This window comes from Oratosquilla oratoria, chromosome 29 (assembly GCF_046742065.1).
Source record: "Oratosquilla oratoria isolate Oo_2021 chromosome 29, ASM4674206v1, whole genome shotgun sequence".
Lineage (NCBI taxonomy): Eukaryota > Metazoa > Arthropoda > Malacostraca > Stomatopoda > Squillidae > Oratosquilla > Oratosquilla oratoria.
Genome location: NC_134805.1, coordinates 18,485,138 through 18,512,523, shown reverse-complemented (window position 1 = coordinate 18,512,523; position 27,386 = coordinate 18,485,138). Strand labels below are relative to the sequence as shown.

Below are 27,386 nucleotides of genomic sequence, written 5' to 3'. Positions count from 1 at the left end.
TTGGCTATTGTTGGCATGCGAGTAGTGCGTACGGTACCGGGCGCCTTCTGGGTTCTGACAGGTAGCGAAACCGTAGCACCAGTTCAACGAGTGACTTGTAGCGGGTAGGTGGTGAAACGGAAGGGGTACACGATGTTTGGACTTGATGCTGAAACAGTTCGGAAACTTAAGTTTCCGGTTTATGCAGGTGGCATTTTCTTCCTGTACTTTTATTATGGAATTCTGCAGGAAAAAATGTAAGTAAGCGAGTGGAGTTCAGATCATAATGTATTAATTGTTTTCAGTTTGTGTTGTGCGGTAGGGGAAAGTATGGGAAATGGGCATCGGGAACATGTGGTAGTTAAATTATGTATTTTTTCTTGAAGTAATCAAATATGAAAGTGAGTTTTATCTATATGCAGATGTGTTAGATATATACATAAGAAAATAACAGGGTTGGTACACAGAACTACGGGAAAACTATATGTGAGATAAAAAATGGGCAGTTGCTCGTCTGTTATACTAGAAAGTATAGTGAAACTAGATTTTATGATAGTAAATAATCGATAATAGATCCTTCATGTACCCAACCCAACCTGGCGTTCATACTTATAGACTTACGCTTAAAGGTTGTGGGTTAATTAGTAGGCCCGGCCTAATAGGTACCTGCTGTTAGCCACAGATACCCATCATATCATCTATCGACTCTGGACTTAGATATTTGAGTTGTCTCCAATCACGTACTGCCATATTTTTCCCAGTCAGTAAGTTTTCTAGTTCATTTGTATGTTCCAAACCATTTGGTCTTTTCCTTCCTGCATGTCGTGCATCCAATTTTATTTTTCACTCTTTACCTCTATAATATATATACATTGAAATGAACTTTTTGGATGGTGTGTCTTGTGATCATGTCCAGCAGCGCAATTTGCTCTACTTCCATACTACCCATGGCAAAAATTACCAGCATTTCTCGGCAGATTGAGATTCAGACAAAGGTATTTTGAACGGACAATTTATAGTTTCACCCAACCAACGAATTTGATATGTGGCATTTGAACTGTTGGTATTGAAACAGATTGTGGTAATTATTTTGCTCTGTTTAGCTTGGGGGAGGGAAGCAAACCATATTGTTGGACACAGCTATTATCATTATGGTAGTAACCCCAAACCCAAGTTGGTAAAATTGCAAAATCACATAGATATTTAACATGAACCTTATGTTGTCCAGTAGCTCCCAAGCTACCTAATATAACCATTCCATAGAAAAAGATAATTGGTCAATTTTAGAAGTTCACACCTACACAATAATGCGTTGGAAAAGTAAATATTCCTTTTGTAAATTATAATACACCAGTGTAATATAAATTTTGGGGGTATTTTTTTTTTTTTTAAAGTGCACACCTACACAGTATAGCATTAGAAGATTAAATAATAACCTTGTAAATTATAATACATCATTGTAATATATGTTTTTCTTGATGGAAATCCATAGCAGAGAAAGTTGCCAAGAGCAATACACAAATGAACAGAGCCATTTTTGTTTTGATGGATATGGAGGTTGAAGATGACAATTCTGATTACCCCTAGAATTACAGGTACCACATTACTAAGTGTAGGTTTGGTAGGTTAGGTTAGAATAGACAAATTTATCATACTTTAATTTCTTTGACTTCCGCATCTATCAAAACATAAATGGCATCTCAAGCAGCTGCCATGACTTCGTTAGTGTATCGCTTTTAACACCTTTTCCTGTTATTGATTTCAGCCAAGAAAAATTAATATTACATTAATGTATTAATTTACAATCCATAACAGAAAATGTTGCAACTGCTTGAAACAACATCTTTGTTTTGATAGATGCAGAGGGTGAAGAAATTAAAGTGTGATAAATTCATCTAACCTTACCTAACCTGCTTTTAGTAATAGGATACCTGTAATTCTAGAGGTCATTGTTGTCAGGATATTGATGCTCATTTTTGGTATCCCATTGGGCTGCGGGGTATGAGGAGTTTCATAGCATGAAGAAAAATCTGAAGCTCGGCTCCATAGCACTGTTTTAAAGATATGTAGCATGGTCATGTCACTTGAAGTGGGAAACCACTTGGTACACAACGTCAATGTCATCGTCAAACTGACATACACTGGACAGACAACAACATAGCACCTCAAACCCATCATCACAGCTTTGTTCGGTAGTGTATGTACTTTTAGCAAGGTTTTTTGTCATTGATTTCTGCCACGAAAAACATATGTTGATGTACTGTATTATAATGTACAAAATCAAGCAGTGTGTGAAGCAAGGAACTGCACTCTGCTAATGCATCAGCCCCCCTACATATAAAATTTTGTAATATACTTGTCTACAAAGGGCTGGATGGTGCATCATTGTGGCAACACAAACAGAATTGTAATTGGTGGATCATGTTAATCAAATCAGGTCATATGTTCCTATAACTTTTTTGCAAGATGAATATCTAGTTTGGGCTTTCAGTCCTCCAAATTACCACAAGTGACCATCTTGTGCATGCATGGAATTCCATAACTTGACATGTCTTCAGCCAAAGAACCTGTGATGCATCTCCAAGTGAATTCTAGAATATCCAGTTTTGAAATTGTGGCCCTTATAGTATTCAGTACCTGTGGCCTCTGGATAACCAGCAACAGCTTCTGGGCAGGACCATAAGTCACTTAGGGAATACATGTGTTGGTACGGTCTTAATGCTGGATGATGTCCTAAGCTCAGATGAGCTAGTGTGGTTCTTGTTTGTGTCTTCTGTGGGGCAAATGTGTGGAGATTGTTGTTGGAGTATTAAATTTGGTGGTCTTTCTTGAAGGGCTTGCGTGAGAGAGTATATGAGGATACCGGTATTGGCATCCTGATTATATTTACTTTGTAGTTATAGCTGAGTGACCCCCCCATATTCTGTGAACAGGGTTAATATATTTTCTGTGGTTATAAACATTCTGGGGGAAAGTGAATGAGTATAACACCTGTAACTGTATCGGACTCTAATGTGCATGTGAATATTTGACTCGTATTGAAGAGGTTAAGGATGTAGCTTGTTATAGATGTTTGAATAGTATGCCGGTGTTTTTAGTTTTTTGGTTGTGTTTAAGGGTGTGGTTTTATGAATTTTACATATGTGTTTTTCTCATTTTCATGTGTTGTATTTGAAGGATTTTGATTTCTAGATGTAGGTGTACAATAGGGGTAGTTTTGGTGCATCCTGTAATTATTGTGTGTTCCATTCTGTGGAGTTTAATTGTTTGTGTTCGTCTTGTTGGCTTCGGGAACCATGCTGTGGAGGTGTAGTCAAGGGTGGTTCTTAGGAATTGCATGTAGATGGTTATTAGTTTCTTTCTATTGTCAAAAGTTAGTGCTAGTGATGGATTTTAGTAGATTTGTTTTATTTTTGCTGTCAGGTCTTTGGAAATCATGTAGTATCAAATGGGAGGCCTGGAATTATAGGGTTCTTTTGCAAAGAAGGATTTGGCCATTTAATTTTACTAGTGTTTTTTTTTTCTATTTCCTTTTTCTTTTTTTCATGGTTGTCTCGAGTGAGAAAATGTTACTGTTGATTTCTGGGATGACTTTCATTCTGCTATTTTTGAACCATTGTGTCAGTTTGTTGAAGTAGGCTTGGATGAATTTTACTTCTTCGTATTTACTTTTCTGGGTTATTTTCAAGTCACCTGTATATGACAGAACATGGGTGTATATTTCTGGATTTGGAATCGAGATCACTGATAAAGAGATTGAACAGAAATGGTGAAAGTATTGTACCCAGAGGGACTCCATTGCCTTTTTGTACTTGAGATTTGGTTGTTTTGGGTTACTCTAAATTGTCTTCCTGCCATAAAATTGATTAACCACTTCTTGTCATTGAAATGAATATTTTGGATAGTGTCTGGTGACCTTGACAAAAACTGTTTATATCTATGGCAGCCAAACTGTACCTTCTGGTGGGGCTTTTTTATTTTATTTATTTATTTATTTATTTATTTATTTTTTTTTTTTTTGCATCTCATGATGCCTATGTGGGTGTCATCGTACCAAAGTAGTTAAGTACATTTGTTAGTTTGCTTTTTGGTAGCTTTGTAAATGGTCTTTTGATGGTGGGTTCAGTTTTCTCTTCCAGTTCTATGGTAATCTATATTTGAAAGTGATCAGATGAAAGATCCTGGATATTTTTTCATGTTTGAGTTTGAAGGGGGTGGATGCCTTGTTCTGTGAGGGAATGTTGGTTGTTTGTGTTGGAGAGATATTCTTGTGCTGCTCTATGGGGAAGATTTTGGTTTCTGGGAGTAGATGTTTTATTGGAGTGGATTTGATGTATCCTGTTATTAATCTTAGTGGTTTGTGTGGTGTCTTTTCTTCTTTATTTCTGGAAACCACGTTGGGAGGGCATATTTGAGTTTAGTTCTTGTGAAGTATATGAATAATCATAAATCGGTTAGTTTCTGCTGACCAGAACCAGGGGTAACGGATTAACTGATCTTATTGATTTTCAAAATTAAGTCTTTGATGTCTGGGGTGTAGGACATTTGTATATGAAGTGTGGCCCAAGATTTTAGGGTCCAGCAGAATAAGTTGATTATTCAATTTGACTGTTGGATGTTTCTTTAATTCATGCTTGTCTTGGGTGATCAGTATCACTGATGATTTTGTAAGGTGTGTTCCATTAATTTTTTTATTTATTATATTTTCTGTTTTGTTCTTATTATATTTTTTACTGTTATTAGCCAATTAAAACACAAAAATATGAGGGAACTGTATTTGTTGAGAATGGTACAATAATCCTAGAAATCCCTTCAACAACTGCAATTTTCTCCCTCCCCCCCACCCTTTCTGTCCTTAACAAATTTACTGTCAGTCAGTGTTGCCCTTGTAATTGAGAAATGCATTTTTGATATGCAAAATTATATATACCCAGTATTCCTCATCTCAATTTTCACAGAAACCCAATGTAACTGTTATGCTTGGTTCTTGATGATGTAGATGGTGGACTTCCATGCATCTTACTCCTCCATCATTTGATTGCAGTTTGCTCCCTTTCCTGACTTCTGCAATATCCAACTCTTTAGGTTAAGTGCTATTTTTTTTTTGCATATTTTGGGGGATGCCATGATTAATGAGAAATGAATCTGTCTAGGAACACTGGTTTGTTTTTTCAGGAAGTGAACACAACAGTGGCACTTGTGAATGGAAGGAGCAACAAGTGGTTGCACTGAGTGCTGTGTTTGCTTACTTAGTATTGGTTTGTGCAGAAGTAATGTTTATTTTTTAGGTATCTCTTTAGTATGCCATTTATTACTCGTAATCAGGCATGCTGTGCAGGCAATTCAAATCACATCTGCCCATATTTTTTGTATTTTCTCAATTTTTATTCTTTATTCTTTAATTTGTTTTTATCTTGTGTATTTTTTCTGAGCTGATTTGTCCAGTTACTTGAATGTTGTTTATAGCTGAATTAAGAATATATGTGTTAATCCCATTCTCCATGATGGTATATATATTTTATGGAGTTTTATTCAGACAGTTGATTCCATGCAGCTGAGGGGCTTTTACTCGAACAAGACCCCTTTTAGCCCCCCTCGTTTCCTTAACTACTACTGTACTACTATGACATGTGTTTATATTCTTAAATGTTTGTTTTCCTACTGCCATGGTGCTAGTCAAACAGGAAGGCAGGGCACACAACGATAGGTAGTCGCAAGTGGTTAAGATAGATATCAGATATCATCATTCCCCTGCTGTCCATTTTCCAACTTCATCAACTCCTTCACTTCTGTCTAGAGGTGTAGACCTGAGGGACTTACACTCAGCCTATGGATTGAGTCCAAGACCTCATTCACAATTGACTATTGCTTCTTACTACTATGACAAGCCAGTGGTACAAGAAATACCCCATTTGGACTGCTGGCAGCCACTGGGGGCTACAGTTGGTTTCTGGTTACTTAAACTTGAGGTAAATTTATTGTTGTAACATGAATGCTGCAATTGGGATGTGACTCTTAATTTTTTTTTTTTTTTTCTCTTCCCTCCAGAACACGAACGAGATATGGAGAAGAAAAAGAAAAATACACATACTCGCTGGCTCTCGTCTTCTCCCAATGCATCGTCAACGCCATTTATGCCAAAATAAGTGAGGAGCGGTTGCCTGTGACGCATGCGTACGTACGCAAGCACACATAAGCACGCACAAATAAACACACATAAGCACGCACAAATAAACACACATAAGCACGCACAAATAAACACACATAAGCATGCATACACACACAGCTCACACACACACACAGCTCACACACACACAGCACACACACACACACACGCACACACACAAAGGCTAGTTATATATGAAGTGTCTGAACTCTTACTGTGCACTCAGTCCTCAATTTAATGGGCCCCCATTTAACATGTTTCAGAAGCAACAGACAAAATCCAGTGACTCGGAATAAATTTCTCGGCCCCAACTATATAATCATAATATATCAAGAACCAGTCATTTCAATCCTTGATATGTCAGATAATAAATGACATTAAATATATTGTATATTATCTTTATCAGACCCCCTATCTCCCCCCCCCCTCCCCTGCTACATTGAGGGATGGGTGTATGTAGTAGAAGTTGAGCAAGTATGCACATTTATGTAATGCTGATCAGTTTAGATGTATCATGGGGTAGAGTTGAAAGTATAGATTTGGGTTGAATGTTAATGTTTGATGTAGGTGCATGGTTGTCAAAATTAAGCTTATGATTGGAAGTTAGGTTTGTCGTCCTTTTATAGGGCACAGGGTAGAGGCTTCATGTGATTATGCTTGATGTTGCCAAGCCTGTTTTACTTGTTTATCTTCAAACTTTTGCAGCAACTTTCAGGATTCTGATATGAAACTCTGGATAATGTTTTGTAGGCTTAGAGAAGTATCACTCGTTATCCATTAAACTTGTGTTTACTGATTCGTATATTTTTGTTCATTAGCATTTACTCTCAATTTTCCTTAACCCTTTTTGTAAGCAGATGGTCATGTTAACCATGTGTTGTTAGAACTGTAGTAGTAAACTCTGAAAATTGTCTAATAGAGGCTAAGCAGTTGATACTGTAATTCTCTATATCTAAAGGTGTTAATTTCACTGTTAGTTGCCCAGTTCTTTACAGTAAACATTTTGGAATATGTTTTTTCCCTCAAAATTTTCAAGGTATTCCATAATTTGGTATTGTAATTATAGATGCGTAGTCTTAGATTTGAAAATCCATGGGAAAAGATGATGCAACTCTGAATTGAATTTTATCAATTTATACACCAAAAGGTTTCTTTCCCCTTCTATGTGTATGTATATTTCTTGAGTAGATTTGTTGGGGGGGGGGTCACCATGTAATGAAGTAGTGGGGGTAAACCCGTTTCATCTGTTGGATCCTGTTGTGGAAGTGCAGTGTCTTGCTGCATTGCCTCTGATCTGGGCAGCGAGCAGGGATGACCCTTCATCCATGAGGAGCTAAGATGGGAGGGACAATGAACGAGTCTCTGGGTGGGTGTTTGCTTTGCCACCCTTCTTTTTAGGAGAAGAGGTCCTTTTGTTAGATGTATGGGGATACTGGTATATTTCTAGTGTGGGCTACAAACTCCATGGCTTATGTTAAACTTGTCTCTGTTACAGTGTTGTCCACAGTTCTGAAGCAAGGGGAGGATGAGACGAAGAGATCGTACTATGCCTCCTGTTCACTCACCTACCTGCTCGCTATGGTGTCATCAAATATGGCACTTCAGTGGGTCAACTACCCAACCCAGGTATGTAATGACTAGGAAAAGTGACTGATCAATATGTCCTTATCTAGATGTATTAATATGTATTGAATGTAGATGGTTATCCTTATGATCTGTAGGTGTAAATACATATTGTGAAGAACAGCAGCAGTCATTCAAAGTCTGTTACAGATATCAGGCTTCCATCCATCTCGACCTTGGTCTTCCCCCAAGTTCCCTTCATCCACTTTTGCTTTCCACAGTATTTGATAGTCTTTACTCGTTCTTGGTGCATGCCCACACCATCCTAGTATTCTTTGGTCACCCCTTTCTACCAGCTCGCTTTCTAACCCCACTCTCTGCCTTGCCTCCATATATTACTCTCTCCATTATTGTAACCCCCACCATACTTCTTAAAAGTTTTATTTCAAACATGGATGAAACTGTCTTTCTGCCTCATTCAAAATCCAATGCTCTGGTCAAAGAAAAGTACATTAGCCTCAGAAAAATCCCTCTCAAGAGAAATAAGGACTATACTAGCACACATGCGTTTATGGCACCACTTGTAAGACCGTACCAGCACAGAATTGGCCTGGCCACAGAATCAAACTGCCCCAAGATACAACTACCTCACAGAAGGCACTGAGCACCTCATCCTGCACAGTCCTACACTAACTGTCCCAAGGTAACAACAACATTTCCTCTCTGAGTGATCTGTGGGTCTGTATGGTGGCCATTGCTACTTATGTAGGAGCTGTAGTCTTGTACGAGAGAGACCTGGGACAACAGAGTGATTAATGCATGCATACATACATACATTTATATATACATACATATACCAAAGGCTCTTTTCCCCCTTACATGGAAGGTAGCCAAAAGACAAAGGCATACAAACCACTCCCACCCATTCCATCCCCTACATACTCCACTCCCCTCTACCCTCTTCCCTCCCTCTTATCTTGGCACCTCATGGATGATGGGTCATCCCTGCATCTTGTCCTCTGGTAGTGAGAAGAGTGTTGAGGAAAGGTAGGCTTTTTGAATAGAGTTAAATGAGTGCATGTAGGGTTTAGGGAGATCTTAATACCAGGGTAGGAAATGATCAAATAGTGGTTGGGGAGTGTGGAGTTCCAGGAAAGAATTGTGGAGAGATGAGGGTGATGTGTCTAGGAAGTTGATGATAGCAACTACAGTGTTTAGGAAGAAAGTCCAGCATAAATACACATGGGAGAGGGTGGTGGATGGAAGGGTTGGATGATAAGGCTTTAATGGACTACATAGTAGTAACCAGGAGAAGAGTAGGAAGAGTTTTGGATGTACATGTTCTAAGGGGAGAGAGTAGTGGAATATCAGGTAATTTTTTGGTGGAAGGTAAGTTGAGAGTGGAGGATAGATGGAGAAATGGGAAAAGGACAGAAGGTAGGGAGGTGCTTAAATGAGAAAGAAAAGGAGTACAAGAAGAGGCTGAGAGAAGAGTGGGAGGGAGTGAAGGATAGAGTAGAACTAGGAGTGGAGTAGGAATGGGTATAGTTCAAGGAGGGAGTCACAAGGTGTGCCAAGTTGGTGTGTGGAACAAGGAGGATGAGAGGAAATAGAAGGAAGGGTAGTGAGTGGTGGGGTGATGAAGCAAAGAAGGTTGTAAAAGAGAAGCAAGGATTCACAGATAGGTTACAAAATAGGAAAGAATCATATGAGAGGTACATAGAAAAAAAAAGAGAAATAAAGCATAAGATAAAGGAGGCAAAGAGAAGAGCAGATGTGAAATGAGGTAAGGGTATGACAGGAATTTTTGAAAGTAATAAAAAGATGTTTTGGGAGATAGGAATGATGAAAGAGTATTGGGATGGTTTGGACACATGGAAAGAATGAGTGAAGAAAAATTAGTAAGAAAAGTGTGGAAGACAGAATAAAAAGAGTGAACATGAAGGGGTGACCAAGGATAAGATGGATGGGGTAAAAGGGGCATTGGGAAAGAGGAGAATGCCTGTTGAGGAAGGAAGGAAGAAGACAGAAGATAGGGGTGAGTGGAGAATGGTTGTGTATAGATGATGCTGTGATGTATGAAAGGGAGTGGGTGGGGGATGGTGGGGTGAGGTATTTTGATGCAGCCCAAAGGGATTTCTCCCTGTCTTCTCTTCTGCATGAGGGGACAGAGAGGTGGGGTTACCAATTAAATGAAGTGGCCTTGCTGTGTCTTGCTACATTGCTTCTGACTCTGGGCAGTGGATGAGATGCAGGGATGACCCATCATCCAGGAGGAGGCAAGATAAGAGGGAGAGGGGATGAATGGGAATGGAGTATGTGGGGATGGAATGGGTGGGAGTGGATTTTATGCCTTTGCTTTTTGGCTACCTCCCTTGTAAGGGGGAAAAAGCAGTTGGTGTATGTATGTATGTATTACAAAATTTATTTTTACTGAAACTTGCTCAACTTTATATATTTCTCATTCTAGGTTGTTGGCAAGTCATGTAAGCCCATTCCGGTCATGGTGCTTGGTGTCTTGATAGGAAGAAAGTCGTATCCACTGAGGAAGTACTTCTTCATTTTGATGATTGTCATAGGTAAGTGAATCAGTTTTTAGAATATGTACATGTCAATAATTTTTGCTTCTAGTGTCAATAACTGGAAATTCACAGCCCCCATGGTAGTAGTGGTCATTGGTGCCTTCCCCTAGATCTTGGAAGACTCATTTAACTGTTGTCTGTAGGACTAATATTGGGCTGTTTCTGTGTCATTGGCTAGGAGGAAGAGGAGGTGGTTGGTGGTAGTTCAAGAGACTTCCTCCTCCTCCATACATCTAGACTCCACTCCACTATGCCTTACTATCATCCTTCTCATGTGGGTTTTCAAAGTCCATGACAAAAATAAAATAAAATAAAGAATAATAGCTGTGTGCAAAAAACAATTCCAGTAGAATATCTGCTTTCAGGGACAAAATCCTTACCATAGAGCAATGCATACAATGGTAGGCATATGATTATATGCATGAGCCCTTGAATCCACTTAACCTTTGTACTGCAGCACAAAAATATATCCCATCAACATAAAAAAGAGCTCCATTAGTATTCACAAATATCTGCAACAACCTATTCCTAGTACCTTTCAATGCTTTTGTAAAAACACACTTACAGAAATCAGAAAATAAATATTCTCAAATGGACCACCAAACTCCCTCGGAAATCAACCCAGCAAAGAAATCGCCCTCAAGACAAGCACATGCTTTGGCATACTTACATTCGTTTTACAACACTAAAACAGTATAGACACGTATATACAAAAAGTCCTTTTCCTCATTATAAAGGAGGTGGCCTGCCAAGGCATGCACCAACCCCTCACTCATCCAACACCCAATTGATTTTCCTGTTATCTCGGTTCCTTGTGGATGAAGGGCCATTTGTCCAGTGCTCATTGCTTGTGCAGGAAGACTCTGTACAACCACAGCAGGGCCCAACACCTGAACCCCCACTGCTTCATTACCATGACTTTTCGTCGCCGTCTTTTCGTCGCCGGACTTTTCGTCGCCGACGTTTCGTCGCCGGACATTTCGTCGCCGCGACTTTTCGTCGCCGGACGTTTCGTCGCCGCGACATTTCGTCCCCGCGACTTTTCGTCGCCGGTCTTTTCGTCGCCGGACTTTTCGTCGCCCCAAGCATAAATTGTATGCAAAGATTGACAATATTTGAAATATAAAATAATTGAAATATAAAATTGGAAATATATGATTTAATGCCAAATTCAATATACTTCTTCTGATTGATCTTGATGTGATTATTGGTAGTAGCGTCTGTCCAGCCTTACTAAAGAACTTTACATTTCAATACATATGGACTATTTACTAATAACTTACTAATTTTATAATAAATGATTTTACCCTTACACTTTAATGAATAGCTTCATAATTATGATTTCGTGTCAAATTATTACTGTATGATATGCCAATAATAAATTATCATATATACTGACGTGTCAAATATATATTTAGATAATGATGTATTAAATTATTTATTGTAATTTAAATAAAATTGTATTTCATCTACGTAAGTTAGGGCTCAGGTATTTGCAAGTCGGACTGGTTAAGGCAAGAATGAATGGTTTATACGGCACTGAGATGTATAGCTATTTGCCACACTCATATTATTGCATTGGGAGTAGGAATATAAGTACAAGTATGACATTAAATCATATATTTCCAATTGTCAATCTTTGCATACAATTTATGCTTGGGGCGACGAAAAGTCCGGCGACGAAAAGTCGCGGGGACGAAACGTCCGGCGACGAAAAGTCCGGCGACGAAAAGACGGCGACGAAAAGTCGTGCACCCGCTTCATTACATGGTGATCCTCCATCCTCATCTGCTCATGAGAAATACAGAGAAGACCAGAAGAGATCCCTTTGGGGTGTATCAGTTTATCATCCATTCATGACCCTCATCTCTCGTACCCTTCTTGCTCTCTTCCCTTCTCAAACCAAAGCCCCTTTCAACACTCCATCTATGCATCATATTCTTGGTTTTCCCCACAAAATTCACTCCATCTACTAATACCTTCCACACAGTTTTGTTAATTTTTTTATGCTCATTTTTTCCATATGTATAGACTGTCCCAGTATTCTTTGATCAACCCTTTCTGCCACTTCCTTTTCCACACCCGTTTTCTGCTTCAATTGATAATTTTTCACCCATACTTCTTAAACATTTCATCTCAAACTGATTTAAGTTCCTTTATGCCTCCCTTAGATTTGAAGTCTCTGCCACCTATAGTGTCATAGGCACAATTATCCCATTGTACAGTCTTCACTATTCACCCCCAGACATCTGTTTCAAATGACAATTTTCATTCCACCAAGACCTTTATTTCCTCCCCTCCACAGTTTACCTCCACCTCCACTCCTCCGTCCCTTCATCTTGGTAACTGACACTTGTTGACGTAGATGTAACCACCATACACAAGACACGGAACATGTTATACTAGTGTCCTGCACTTTCTAGACAGCACCACAAATTCTCTTCACTGTGTAATTTGTTGACTGGACTGAAGGCAATGGCTTGTATTTTTGTGGGGCTGCAGGTCTACAAACGACGAAGGCAATGGATTGCTTGAGTAATATGCTGTATGCACATTTTTATATAAAAAAAAAGCTAGAAATTAATTTGGGAAAAATGCTAACTTAGAAAAGTTAAGTTTGAATGGAGTACATAAAACCAGCCTTCTGATATACTTAAAATTAATTTCTAGGTGTGGCACTCTTCATGTACAAAGACAAAAAAGCAGCAACAGCTGAGGCAACTGGACTTGGACTTGGAGAAATTCTTTTGGTAAGATGAGATCAGCTTTGATTAGTTGTGTGTTTTATGAAAGCTTTGATGTTTACACAAGTTAGAAAGGGGTGTTGGCTGGCTACCTCCCTTATTAGGGAGAAGAAGCCTTTTAGTGTATAGATATATAGATAAGGATCCATGAGTAAAAGGTGAATATCTGTTGAGCACTTTGTACAGATTTTGAATGCACAGTTTGGGGGAAACAAGTATTGTGGTTACAAGGATGGATGTGAAATGTGAAAGTGAGATGGAAGGTGGGGAAGGAGAGAGCTGACACATAAGGTCGTTCAAGAGTGCTGACATCACAAAGCAAGTGCTCCAGAACTAACCACAAATCTCCCAAGTCCACCCAACTCTTCCAGACATCCTTCCTATGACAACCAAGAACCAAACTTGCATAACTGGAAGCATGCTTGTCTTGCGTTCGCTTAGTTGTGGGTTGAACCTTACACTTCTCTCAGATTCCTAGTAGTGACTGTTGCCTACTGCAACAGTGCAAGCACAAAGGGCAAAGGCGATAACTTTGGCCACAGCTATATATCTCCTAGAGTGGGCTCTTCACCTTCTTCACTATCCACCCCTAAAATCACGTCGGCATGAAATAATCTTGGCCAGAAAAGGAAGCTGCCCCAGATGCAATCACTACATGGATGATGCTGAACACCTCACCCTATGTTGCCCTACTTTAGCTTTACTCAGACAAGAATACAATTTTTTTTTGTTGAGTGACCTGAGTGGGCTGTTGCTGGTCATGGAAGACCCGGGGCAAATGGATTGATGGAGTAATAAGAGGAGGGAAGCAGTCACTGGTTGTCAACCGTCCTTATGTGAAAAGGCTGAAGAAGTACACTTGATAGGGATCTTGGGCTTGGTCCATAGACAGTGTAAGGCTATCAGGACTGCACCTCCAGATGGAGTTGAGCATGTTGATGGTTTTGAAGACAGAGAACTGAGAGATAATAATCTATGATATGTGGGACCACATGAAGTGGCCTTGCTGTGGATGTGCTGTGCCTTGCGACACTGCCTCTGAGCCAGGGCAATGGACAGGGTGCAGGGATGACACATCATCCAGGAAGTGCTAAGATAAGAGGGAGGTTGGAGGGGAGTGGAGTGGAGTGTATTAAGGGATGGAATGGGTGGGAATGATTTTATGCCTTTTTCTTTTTTGGCTACCTCCCTTGTAAGGGGGGAAAAAAGCCTTGGTATATGTATGCATGTATGTGGGACCACTACTTGCAGATACCCATTGTTGGCCTCTCATAATTTTATTTTTTTTGCCAACAGAGGTGCATGGCATAATATATATGTGTACTCTGTATTTCAGCTCTGTTCCTTGACTATGGATGGATTGACAGGTGCCGTTCAAGAGCGCATGATTGCGGAGTCTAAAACCAAATCGGGACACATGATGTTGAATATGAACTTGTGGTCCATTGGATACCTATGCATTGGTGAGTCTTTGACTGAGGAGCATTTATTTCTTTTATTTACTTGTACTTAAATGTACTATATCTTTAATTCTTCTATTCCACCTCTCACTCTCTTCAATCTGTTTCTCTTTTTTCTCTCTCTCTCTCTCTCTCTATATATATATATATATATATGTGTGTGTGTGTGTGGGTAAAAGTAAGGTGATGAGATGTACAAGGGGTGAAAGTGGCAGTAGACTGGAAGTGAGCATTAAGGGAGAGCGACTGGAGGAAGTGGATAGTTTTAGATACTTGGGTGCAAATGTGGCTGGGAAAGGTGGAGTGAAAGTGGAGGTAGAATGTAGATTGAGAGAAGCAAGTAAATGCCTTGGTGGATTAAAGAGTGTAATGAGGAATAGACATTTGGGAATGGATGCTAAGAGGAGACTGTATGAAGGAGTGATTGTGCCAACAGCACTGTATGGGGCAGAAACATGGAACATAAAAGAAGAAGAGAGAAGGAGTTTGAATGTGTTTGAGATGAGGTGTCTGAGAAGTATGATGGGGGTTACTAGGCTAGATAGAGTGAGAAATGAGGAGGTGAGGAGGAGAACAGGGGTGGAAAAGGAGCTGGGAGATAGGGTTGATGAAAGAGTGTTAGGATGGTTTGGACACATGGAAAGAATGAGTGAAGAAAGACTAGTAAAGAGGTGTGGAAGGCAGATGTGGAGGGAGTGAACATGAGGGGACGTCCTAGGATGAGGTGGATGGATGGGGTGAAGGGGGCTTTGGGGAAGAGGGGAATGTCTGTTGAGGAAGGACGGGAGAGGACAGAAGACAGGGGTGAATGGAGAATGGTTGTATATGGATGATGTGATTGCATGAGGTGGAATGGGCGGGGGGATGGGGGGTGAGATAGTATGTGTGAGCAAAATTTGACGCACCCCAAAGGGATTTCTCCCCGTCCTCTCCTTTTATGCAAAGGGGGGACGGAGAGGGGGGGTCGCCGATTTAATGAAGCGGCCTTGCTGTGGATGTGCTGTCTTGCGACACTGCTTCTGACCCAGGGCAGTGGACAAGGTGCAGGGATGACCCGTCATTCAGGAGGTGCTAAGATAAGAGGGAGGGTGGAGGGGTGTGGAGTGTATTCAGGGATGGAATGGGTGGGAATGATTTTATGCCTTTTTCTTTTTGGCTACCCTCCTTGTAAGGGGGAAAAAGCCTTGGTATATGTATGTATGATGTATGTATGTATGTATATATATATATATCTATCTCTATCTCTTGATTTCTCTACTTCTGCATCTAGCTCTATTTCTCTCTCTCCCCTCCATCCCCATACTCTCCCCTTCCTCTCACTTGGTGCAACAGTTATGCACTTGCTACAGAAAACTTCAAAATATTTTCATTGATTTTTATGGGGTAACTGACTGTGACTGGATTCCTTTTGGTCCCACATTTGGAGTAAGGGAGGCGAGGCCATGAATTGATTAGGTTGATTAAATCCCTGCCCACACCCCAGCTATGATTTTTTTTTTTCTTCTTCTTCTTCTTTTTCTTCCTTTTTCTTTTATTTTCTTTTACACGAGTACCATTCCTCATCACTACCTTGTTTTTCTTCCCCTATGCAATTCTTCTTGTTCAAAATGAGTTGCATCTCTTGTCATTATTATTTTTAACCTCTTTCATCCTCTGCCAAGATAAGAGGGAGGGAAGAGGGTAGAGGGGAGTGGAGTATGTTGGGGATGGTGGGAGTGGTTTCTATGTCTGTCTTTTGGCTATCTCCCATGTAGGGTGAAAAAAGCCTTTGCTATAGGTATGTGTGTATGCATATTCATTCTCTTTACACCTTTTGCATTTATGTGCCTTTTCATTCATTCCATTTTTCCCTCATTTGTCTTTCACATTCCCTGTCACCTCAATTTTCTTTCAGTTTCCCAGCATATATATTGTCTTTACTCTTCTCATTCAGCTTATCTTGGCTGCATGTAGAGGGAGGGATGTTGATGGGTTCATTGGTTCTTTCAAAAAAGTCTGAGGATTATTGGCTGCTGCTGTGGGGCTGTGGGTTTCCAGTCAATGAACTTGAAGAAAAAGTTAATATTATTATGTATAGAATCGTTGAAATAAATTATTATGCATTGTCCATGACTTATGTAATTTGTTTCCTTTACAGCTTTGTTAGTCACTGGAGAATTGTTCTCCTTCCTGTCGTTTGTTCAGCGATTCCCTGATGTGCTGGGCAATTTGGCAATGTTCAGTGTCTGCAGTGCTCTTGGGCAGGTGGGTCATGTCAAGATGTGTAGTGGTAGCGTCATCTTTTAGAAAGTGCAGGTCCTCTCTGCTGACCCCTCTTGAATCTATCCTTTATCACTCCCACATCTCCACGTAATCTTCCTGTACTCTAGTAGTGGGTAGATGAAAATGCAACCATTGTGTTCACATACATGTCACAGAAGGCAGGTGTTGCTGTGTCCAGCTTTCAAGCAGTTGCTCCAAACATTAAGAGGTGCAAGGGGAGGAAGACCACCTCAAGAAAGATGGCATATCCAAAACCCATCAGACATCAATCAAATGAAAACAACATTCCCACTTCCTCAAGGAGATGCAGCCCCAAGGGGCCAGCACCTGGTCTCCAGACTGGGCCAGTTGTTATTTACACATACTCCCACACAACTACCATCTATCTCCTTTTCCATATTTCTGTATTTTCACCACCACACTACTTTTGACCCAGGGCAGTGGGTGAGATACAGGTGATGACCTGTCATCCAGGAGGATCCAAGAAAAGAGGGAGGGAGGGGTGGTGAATGGGAGTGGAGTATGTGGAGATGAAATGGGTGGTACAAAGGGTAAGATTTTCTTATATTTCATTGGTTGGTTGTCACACTGCTGAAGGGATCAGAACTGTATTGGCTCCTTTGACAGTGTGAATGTCAATTTTATTCAGTTGAGGAGGGGGTATAACCATATTGGAACAGTTGAACTCTGTCTTTATTTCTATGGAATATATCTTCGTCACCAAATAATTTGTTTTGGTATATATATTGTATATTTGGAAGTGAACATTAAGGGAGAGCGACTGGAGGAAGTGGATAGTTTTAGATACTTGGGTGCAAGTGTAGCAGGAAAAGGTGGAGTGAAGGTGGAGGTAGAATGTAGATTGAGAGAAGCGAGTAAATGCCTTGGTGGATTAAAGAGTGTAATGAGGAATAGACATTTGGGAATGGATGCAAAGAGGAGACTGTATGAAGGAGTGATTGTGCCAACAGCACTGTATGGGGCAGAAACGTGGAACATAAGAGAAGAAGAGAGAAGGAGTTTGAATGTGTTTGAGATGAGGTGTCTGAGAAGTATGGTGGGGGTTACTAGGCTGGATAGAGTGAGAAATGAGGAGGTGAGGAGGAGAACAGGGGTGAAAAAGGATTTGGGAGATAGGGTTGATGAAAGAATATTAGGATGGTTTGGACACATGGAAAGAATGAGTGAAGAAAGACTAGTAAAAGAGGTATGGAAGGCAGATGTGGAGGGAGTGAACATGAGGGGACGTCCTAAGATGAGGTGGATGGATGGGGTGAAGGGGGCTTTGGGGAAGAGGGGAATGTCTGTTGAGGAAGGAAGGGAGAGGACGGAAGACAGAGGTGAGTGGAGAATGGTTGTATATGGATGATGTTGTGATTGCATGAGGAGGAATGGGCGGGGGGGTGGGGTAGTATGTGTGAGTAAATTTTGACGCAGCCCGAAGGGATTTCTCCCCGTCCTCTCCATATATGCAAGGGGGGACGGAGAGGGGGGGTCGCCGATTAAATGAAGCGGCCTTGCTGTGGATGTGCTGTGTCTTGCGACACTGCTTCTGACCCAGGGCGGTGGGCAGGGTGCAGGGATGACCCGTCATCCAGGAGGTGCTCAGATGAGAGGGAGGGTGGGAGGGGTGTGGAGTGTATTTAGGGATGAAATGGGTGGGAGTGTTTTTATGCCTTTCCCTTTTTGGCTACCTCCCTTGGAAGGGGGAAAAAGCCTTGGTATATGATGATGATATGTGAATGAAATTTATATTTCTATGCTAGTACTAAGTAATTAGATATATCTTGAGCATTTGGATTTCTTAGATTTTACCATTGATTCACAATGTGTTTACTAAAAATTAATTACTTTTTCAGTTCTTCATCTTCCTAATGGTTAGTGATTTTGGGCCTCTACCTTGTTCGATTGTAACTACGACTCGAAAGTTCTTCACAGTTTTGGGATCCGTCATTTTCTTTGGAAACACGTTGTCTGAGAGGCAGTGGTATGGAACTGTTCTAGTGTTTGCAGGTGAGTGTATTGCAGTAAGGACTTGTTTTGAAAGCTCATAGATGTGTTAAGAAGGAATGCCCATCTGTTTTCTAGTGATGAAGCAAGCTGTGATAGATTAGTTAGTCACAGCGAGTTAATGGGAAGATACAAGCCAGACATGCATACAGACGCTCCTCTACTTACGTTCATTCGTTTTACGTTCGAACTGACTGTAAAAAAAATGTTTAAGATAAAAATATTTTTTGAGTGAATTTTTTAGTTTAGCGCGCTCTCCGTAGTACCAAACGTTCCAAACGATACGCATGATGCTGCTTCCATTGTTTACATAGCACAAACTGCAGACTGAACGTTCCTTGCATCTTCCCAGTTCCGTGTGTTACTCTTGTGATCTGTGTTTTCATTGTTTTGCGTATTTGTAACCCTAAGCAAATATGGTTGGTCAAAAGCATAAGTCTACTAGTGATAGTAGTCGTCAAAAGAAGCGGCAAGCCATCTCATTTGAAACGAAGGTGGCTATTATCAGGAAAATTGATGCTAGTGAAAAGCATGTGAACGTTGCACGTTTCTTCCAAATGCCTCCGTCGACCGTCAATACCATTTATAAGCAGAAAGATTGCATATTAGAGCATGTAAAAGGTTCAGTGGTGATGCAGTCAACGGTGATCAGTAAGAAACGTGGAAAGCTGATGGAAGAAATGGAGAAACTGCTAACCATATGGCTTGAAAATCAGCGTCAGCGCCGTATGCCTTTGAGCCTTAATCTCATTCAAGAGAAGGCAATTTCTATTTTTCAAGACCTTAAGGCCAAGGCAGGAGAAAGCAGTGCCGATGAAACTTTTAATGCTAGCCACGGCTGGTTTGCCCGATTCAAGAAAAGGTCCAATTTGCATCATGTTGCCGTAAGTGGAGAAGCTGCATCTGCAGATTAGGAAGCCGCCGATCGTTTCCCAGAATTGTTACAAGGAATAATTGAGAAGGAAGGTTATTCACCGAAGCAAATTTTCAATGTCGACGAGACCGGCCTTTTCTGGAAAAAAAATGCCCAAAAAAACCTACATCAGCCGTGAGGAGAAGACGATGCCTGGCTTCAAAGCAGCTAAGGATAGGCTAACTCTAATGCTTGGGGGGAATGCGGACGGAAGCCACAAGCTTAAACCTTTGTTGGTGTACCGGGCAGCTAATCCTCGAGCCCTCAAAAACGTTAGCAAGGGCGCCAGTGATCTGGATGTGGAATGACAAGGCATGGGTGACGTTGGCCATCTTCGAAAATTGGTTTTATCATAATTTCATCCCAGAAGTGAAGTTGTATTGCAGGGAGAATAACCTTCCCTTCAAAATTCTTCTCATTTTGGATAACGCTCCCGGACATCCCCCCCACTTGGATGACTTTCATCCGAACATTCAGGTCGTATACCTCCCTCCTAATACAACTTCACTTCTGCAACCAATGGACCAAGGTGTAATTGCCAACTTCAAAAAATATTACACCCGACAAACCTACAGAATGGCTCTAAAGGCTGTAGATAGCAACCCTGAAATGACTTTGAGGGCCTTCTGGAAGTCATTTGACATCCTCAAATGCATCAAAATCATTGATGCTGCATGGCAGGAGGTTTCCGAGGTCAACCTCAATGCGGTGTGGAAGAATCTTTGCCCGCGATTTGTTAATGATTTTCAGGGCTTTGACTAGCAGGAGACTGCCAAAAACTTCCTTAACCCATTGACGACGGGGCGGGTGTAGGCTTGGCGGCACCGTATTCCGGGCAACAGAAAATGAGCGGTAACGCTCATGCCGGCGGCTCTACAGTGGCGGACGACATTGTATAGTCCTCACACAATAATTTCCTTTCGTGTCTGTTTGCCTTCTTTGGCGATACAGCTTTGTATATAAAATACTTTCGAGGTTGATAAGGTTGAGTTTATGAGGCATATTACTTGAGAATCGGCCATGATAATGATACATTATATGATATATTATATAATTTATTATCAAGTACTAGATATATTACAATATGAAATTGTCTAATACTATTTTGTCTTTTACTGAAGCCTGTAAACATTACAGCAAATTGATTTATTGTTTATGCATTTATAGATGTCATCCCGTCGTTTGGGACAGTGTTTTACGTCAAATTTTTCCACCCGTTTTCTGTTCGGCTTTTGGTTCTCATCATTTTCTTCTTCTTCTTCTTCTTCTTCTCCGCCAAAGACCTCTGAACTGTCAATCCATCTTCTATTCTTTAGCTCATCCTCTTCAATAGCGACACTCTCTCGAGAACAGAAAATCTTTATTTAGTTGAATACATGGATTGTTTTATATACTATTTGGAATGTATTGGTTTCACCAATATGTTTTACCATATTGGTTACTCAGCCTCTCAACCACGTCAAGGTTCATTCCATCTGAGAGGTCCCTATCCACTAAACCTATAAAAAAAAAAAATCTATCCTATTCTATTAGCTGCCTCCCACCTGCACGTCAGCCTGTGCTACTGGAGGCCGTGGTGGTGGTTGAAGCAAAAGGCAGGGCAGAAGCTGAGGTTACACTCCTTGCACATATACCTCACCATCTTCCTCTTCTTTGATTGCTCCCAGCAGTCATGGCAGCGTCGGAACTTCCGGTCAGGTGTGTCCACCAGGATATGGACCCGCGTGTCCATACCGTTGGCAGATGGAGGGACCGAGGGGGTTCTGGAGCGACCTCTCCGACGGTCAAAGTTCAGCAGTCTATCCACCAGGCCAAGCCTCATATTTTTCTGGGATGTTGTTCCACCCAGCTGCTTGTACAGACTGTACGTATTGACTATGAGGCAATCAAACAAATGGTAGAAAAGCTTGATGTACCACTTGTTTACCTTCCTGGGGATAGCATAATACTTTGCAAGCTGGTCGGAGAGGTCGACCCCCTTCATACCGTTGCAATAGTCCACCACTGCCTTCGGTTTTACCTTCACGTTCCCTCTCCTGTCCTGGCCGGCTTCCGTAGTCTCACTGGTGTGAGCAGTGGAGAGCATGGTGACAACTCTCTTGTCCTTCCACTGGAGTGCCAACATCCCTGTTTTAGTGGACCGGAAGTCAATATCACCCCGCCTATTGGCCTCCAGATCACGTGGCATGTACTTACGGTTCAGCCGTACAGTGCCCACCACGTTTGTCCTCCTGGACTGCAGGTAGTGGTAGAGGGAAGGGGAACTGTACCAGTTGTCCAAGTACAAATTATACCCCTTATCCAACAGTCTGGCACACTCCATCAGTTGGACGACAACTTTCTGGGAGGTTGGCACATCTCCCATTTTCTCCTGCCCCATATATATCTTGAAGGAGCATGTGTAGCCAGCTGCTGGACCGTCACTCACGCAGAGCTTATAGGCTTTGAAGCCAAAGCGGCCCCTCTTGGTGGGGTTGTACTGAATTGCGTGGTGACGCCCTCGGTACCGCAGGATGGACTCATCAACAGTGATTTCTCTGCTGGGCACGTAGGCTGAACGGAACGTCTCAGTGAAGGTATCAATGATGGGGCGGAGCTTCCAGAGCTTGTCATTGTCAGGTTGTTCCTCGTTGTTGGTGAAGTGCAGGTGGGTGGCAATCTTGCTGAAAGTATCACGAGGCATACTTTTTCTAAAAATATTGACTCCCAAGTACTCGTCTCTCGACCAGTAGTCCCGCTGGTCTGGGAGCCTGTGGATGCCCATCAATATCTTCAGTCCCATAAACGTCCTTATGTCCTTTGGTGTTATTGGCTCCCAATCCTTCATGTGGCTGGAACTGGTGGGTGGGTGCTGCTGAGCATATCTGTTGGTTTCATCAGCCATGATGTCCAACAGATGGTCTGGGAAGAGGGTCCTAAAAATATCCCAGGCAGATGATTCCTCATCCAGGGGTGGTGTTACACCTGGATAGGCTGAAAAACCATTCACCCGTGGGATATTTTGTGCCTTTTTCCACACGAAGGATGGGGTCCCGGGAGCATTCCTCTTGAACATATCCTGACGTATATTGGCAAGAGGGACGTCAGATGGGATTGAATCCTGCGAGGTGTTAGGGTCGTTGTCTGATGGGGTGAAGTCCACAAAATCCAAGTCAGACCACTCCTCTTCTTCTGACGAAGAGTTGTCCGACCGAAGCTGCAAGGCATCGTCACCCCCTGTATCCAGCTCCAAGTCAGAGTCTGGGACCTGAAAATATACAAAATAGATCACATAAAATATGCATCTCGCACGTGTATGTGAAAACTGTCACACATTTATATTACAATCAAAATAATTACATTTCAAACATAAATTTTCACACTTACATTTGTGGCAGGTTGTTGAGATGTAGCAGGAGGACGAGTAACAGGTGCCGGGTCGTCTACCTCCGAGTCAGAGTCAGGTCTAGGGGTTGAAGGTCGTCGGGTCCTCTTCTTGGCTCTAACACCAGAAGTGGAAGGCTGACCTGAGCCAGGGTCAGCCCCAGAACGGGCAGGGGTTGAGGTAGGAGTTGAGGTTGAGGCAGGAGGAGGTCGAGTAACAATTGCCGGGTCGTCAACGTCAGAGTCAGGCCTAGGGGTTGAAAGTCGCTGGGTCCTCTTCTTGGCTCTAAGACCAGAAGTGGAAGGCTGAGCTGAGCCAGGGTCAGCACCAGAACAGGCAGGGGTTGAGGAAGCGGTTGAAAGTTGCTTGCGTGGCATGATGTCAGGCTAGCGAGTGGCGAGAGAGGCCTAGGATCTCCTGTTGTAACCTCGGTTGGGGGGTAGGGGGGTAGGGGGGGAAATGGAGTTAGAAAGCATACCCCCCTCCCATGATATCCCCTTCACTAATTGGTGTAAGGAAAGTGGGATAGGGGGGGGGGGGGTAGGGTGGGAAATGGAGTTAGGAATCATACCCCCCTCCCCCCCTCCCCATTGGCTCCAGTTCGTGTATGGGAGGTGGAGGAGAAGAGAAACGGGGGTAGAGGAGGGAATCCCCCCTCCCATGGGATAGGGGGGGAGCATACCCTCCATCCCCCCCCTCCCCACTGTTTCAGGTTCGCGTGTGGGAGGTGGAGGAGGAGAGGGATGGGGGGAACAATAAGTAGAACGAATAAAAAATAAATAATAAATAAATAAAATAAAATAAATAAATAAATAAAAAATAAATAAATAAATAAATAAAAAATATGGCATGCATGTATGATATCCCGTCGTTTCGGAAGAGAAATCATCAATACATGTTGCCCGGCGTTAGTACCAAAACAACTCGTGCAGCTATGTATGACTTCCCCGTCGGCAAGTGTCATGTCATCTATACATGCCCCCGTCGTCTGTGGCAATTCTGCTATGACATGTATACATGATACCCGTCGTGAATGGGTTAACAGTCTCGTCAACATAAGTGAGCAGCTCAACCTCGAGTTGGAGGAGGAGGACTTTGAAGATCTGCTTGACTCCCATTGTGAGGAGTTAACAAATGAAGACCTTATGAAGTTGGAGGCTCAGCTTCATGCGGAAGAAGAAGAAGAAGAGGACGAGCCCATTCCGATGAAGAAATTTGAGTCCAAATTGTTGGCGGAAGGGTTTTCTCTCATAGACCAAGCCCTTGCAATTTTTGAGAGACAGGACCCAAACGTTGAGCGTCACACAAAGGTAACCAATAGAATATACGATGCAATACAATGCTACCGTATAATTTATGATGACAAAAAAAAGAAGACCATCCAATCATCCTTGGATAAGTTTTTTTGGCCTAAACCCTCGACCTCCAAAGACGATGAACATCAACCTTCAACCTCAACTTTCTTCGATGATAGTAAAACTGACGTCGACGATCCGCAAGCCCTTATGTGACTTCTCCTCCTCCTCCTTCTCCTCCACCATCTCACGCACCACTGCCAAACGTAAGTAAATATGAATAAAACTCATTTAATTGAAATTATGTTGCTTGAATTTAATTCATTTGAAATTTATATTATTTTACAATGTTATGTTTATAATTAACGATTTAGGGATGTTTTATAAGATACGGTAATAGAATTTATGGATGTATAGTACAGTATGAATGGTCATACATTACGTGAATGTACAGTAACAACTTACGTTCGGCCTTTCGGAACCAAACTAAAACGAAGTTGAGGAGCGTCTGTATATTCATATGCAAGTCACATTGAAGAAATAGATATTCACTTGTTGGGTAAACGGTTAAGCAGACAAAATACTGCATGCATACAATTAAGATAGGTAAGAGTTATCGTATAAATTGGGAATGGTGGAATCAAGCTTTACAGGTATCATGAAGGCTTGTCACTGCGTTTAAGTTTCTTCCTCCCACCACACACTGTTTCATGGCCCACTATATTCTATTCCAGTTACCTTTTTCATACACCTTTAGATCTACAAAATACAAGTATAAGAACGGAAGCAGACAAGTGACTGTGTGACACCACATCGCCGTGTCTGTGCATGTGTTGGGGAGCAGTTTCTTGTAGGTTTCCATTGTTTAAAAGTGAAGCCACACATACAAGTGTATGTGTGGCTTCACTTGTAAAAACTGGAAACCTATGGGAAGCTACATCCCTGTCTCACACACACATGAGATGTGGCGATATGGCACCACAGAGTTGCTTCTCTGCTTCCAGCATAAATGTTTCCCCTTTTTGTATGTTTTTTCACTGTGCCATATTAGTGAATGTATGCTGTGCACAACACCCTCCTTCATAACTACACTTTTCCTTCTGCCCTTAGTAATGTGTTAGGATTCTGCCAAACATTCTGCCTGGAATACCCTGAGCTTGCAAGTTTTTCCCATAAAAAGTGATAACATGCAAAATTTCTTCAGGCCCCTGGGTAATCTTAATCAATTGATCTTTTTGCTATGGGGATTTCATGCAGATGACCCATAGTCCTACAGGTTTCAGTTTGGCCCATAAGTTGCTTAAAGAAGAATTTTTGTGTTGTATGGATGGAGTGGGGAATGTCTGTTGAGGAAGGATGGGAGAAGACAGAAAATAAGGGTGAATAGAGAAAGGTTGTGTATGGATGATGCTGTGATGCATGAAGGGGAGTGGGTGGGGGATGGGGGGTGAGGGAGTGTATATGAGAAATAAATTGATGCAGCCCAAAGTGATTTCTCCCCATCTTCTCCTTTTATGCATGAGGGGATGGAGAGGGGGGGTTGCTGAATTAATGAAGCAGCCTTGCTGTGGATGTGTTGTGTCTTGCGACACTGCTTCTGACCCAGAACAGTGGACAAGATGCAGGGATGACCCGTCATCCAGGAAGTGCCAAGATAAGAGGGTAGAGGGGAGTGGAGTATGTAGGGGATGGACTGGGTGGGAGTAGTTCCTGTGCCATTTTCTTTTGGCTACCTCCTGTGTAAGGGGGAAAAAGCCTTTGGTATATGTATGTATACATATTCATGCTGTTGTTTAACTTGTGTGTTTTTCAGGTTTGACACTGGATGGTGTGTATGGAAAGGCAGCCAAAAAGGCCGTGCAAGAGAACGGGAAGGCTAGTAAAGAGTAATAGAATACTATTTTTTCATGTTAATTTTTGGGTGATGTTGAATCATGATTTTTAGTTTGGTCATTCATTACAATTGTAAATTCCTTGTCAGAAGAACATTTTATTTATAGCAAACCATAGTAAGTAATCAAAATACTATGTTCTTTAGTATATGGTAAATACTGAATCGGAAAACTTTTGTGCTTTATTTGCAAGTTTCATGCTGCTCAGTTGAATTTCATGTGTGTGTGCTGGTTTTAGTAGTGTATGTACACATCAGGTAGTCTTGCAAAGGAGTATCCCTTACTCTAGTGTTGACTATGTCATCAAGGCAGAGAGTTATAAGATCCATGTGGGTACTGTAGATTGTGGCATTAGGTTATCCATCATCATTATGAGGTACCATAATTTCTGTTTTAACAAATGTATAATTTGTTCTTGAAAGGACAGTTGCACAAGATTTTCCCCTATATACCCAAATGTTATCCTCTGGGTATGTCAACAGTGTGCCTGTCACATAAAGAAAGATGGTTTAACTCGGCTTCACCAGTGTGCAAGGCCAATTAACAATGGAAGCGTATTGATCTCGTGTAAGTTCTGCTTGGTTAGGGAGCACATTCCTTTATTTAAATGTACCTCACAGTTACCTAAATCAAATGATAAAATAAGGTAGTCAAGTTTTTTTCATATTTTACATTTATGCAACGAGAACAAATGACATTTTTACAGACTGATAACCCTGTGTTTTATGAAGATTTTGTGTATAAGCTTAGAAAGATGAAGTTGTACAATGTAAAGATTTAGATTTTTTTTCATGTTACTGTGAAGTGTTTATAATACAATTATAGGTTGACAGGTTTACTGTACAAGAGAATTTATTGGACTTGGTTTTGTCTTATGCTCAGACCAAACTATATGAAACTGCATTGATAGCAAGATTGACATACAGAAATACATTTAAGTATAACAATATTGTTTTTCTTTCTTATTCAGGTAAACCATATATAACACTCAATCAATCGACCATGTCCACTGTTGATCAGAAGCCTCTCCCAGCCTCTTTCATTGGTTGGATGACTGTATCAACCCCTACCACATCACTCTGGCAATCATCTCTATTAGTGGTAGTCCTCACTCCTGTCCTCGCCTATTCTCTGGCCGTACCACAACCTTACTGAA

The 27,386-nt window shown here is 41.5% G+C and overlaps 1 protein-coding gene across 3 annotated transcripts; it reads left to right on the top strand.

The window, feature by feature from the left end:
* meigo (Solute carrier family 35 member B1 homolog meigo) lies at positions 1-27,177 on the top strand. Of its 3 annotated transcripts, none has more exons than XM_076211798.1 (9): positions 1-104; positions 6,028-6,125; positions 7,641-7,771; positions 10,179-10,287; positions 12,961-13,040; positions 14,371-14,497; positions 16,632-16,738; positions 18,616-18,769; positions 26,152-27,177. In XM_076211798.1, the coding sequence occupies exons 1-9, from the start codon at positions 16-18 to the stop codon at positions 26,226-26,228; spliced, it is 972 nt and encodes a 323-aa protein (XP_076067913.1). In that variant the 5' UTR covers positions 1-15; the 3' UTR covers positions 26,229-27,177. The 3 variants fall into 3 exon arrangements, with proteins under 3 accessions (XP_076067913.1, XP_076067912.1, XP_076067914.1); XM_076211797.1 differs by having other exon boundaries at positions 15-236; XM_076211799.1 differs by lacking the exon at positions 1-104 and having other exon boundaries at positions 6,028-6,153.
* The last annotated feature ends 209 nt before the right edge of the window (positions 27,178-27,386 follow it).

Coding starts and splice junctions, on each gene's coding strand:
- meigo (XM_076211797.1), top strand. CDS start 133: ATGTTTGGACTTGATGCTGAAACAGTTCGGAAACTTAAGTTTCCGGTT. Junction 237..6,027: donor GGAATTCTGCAGGAAAAAAT/GTAAGTAAGCGA, acceptor TCTTCCCTCCAG/AACACGAACGAGATATGGAG. Junction 14,498..16,631: donor CATTGGATACCTATGCATTG/GTGAGTCTTTGA, acceptor TTTCCTTTACAG/CTTTGTTAGTCACTGGAGAA.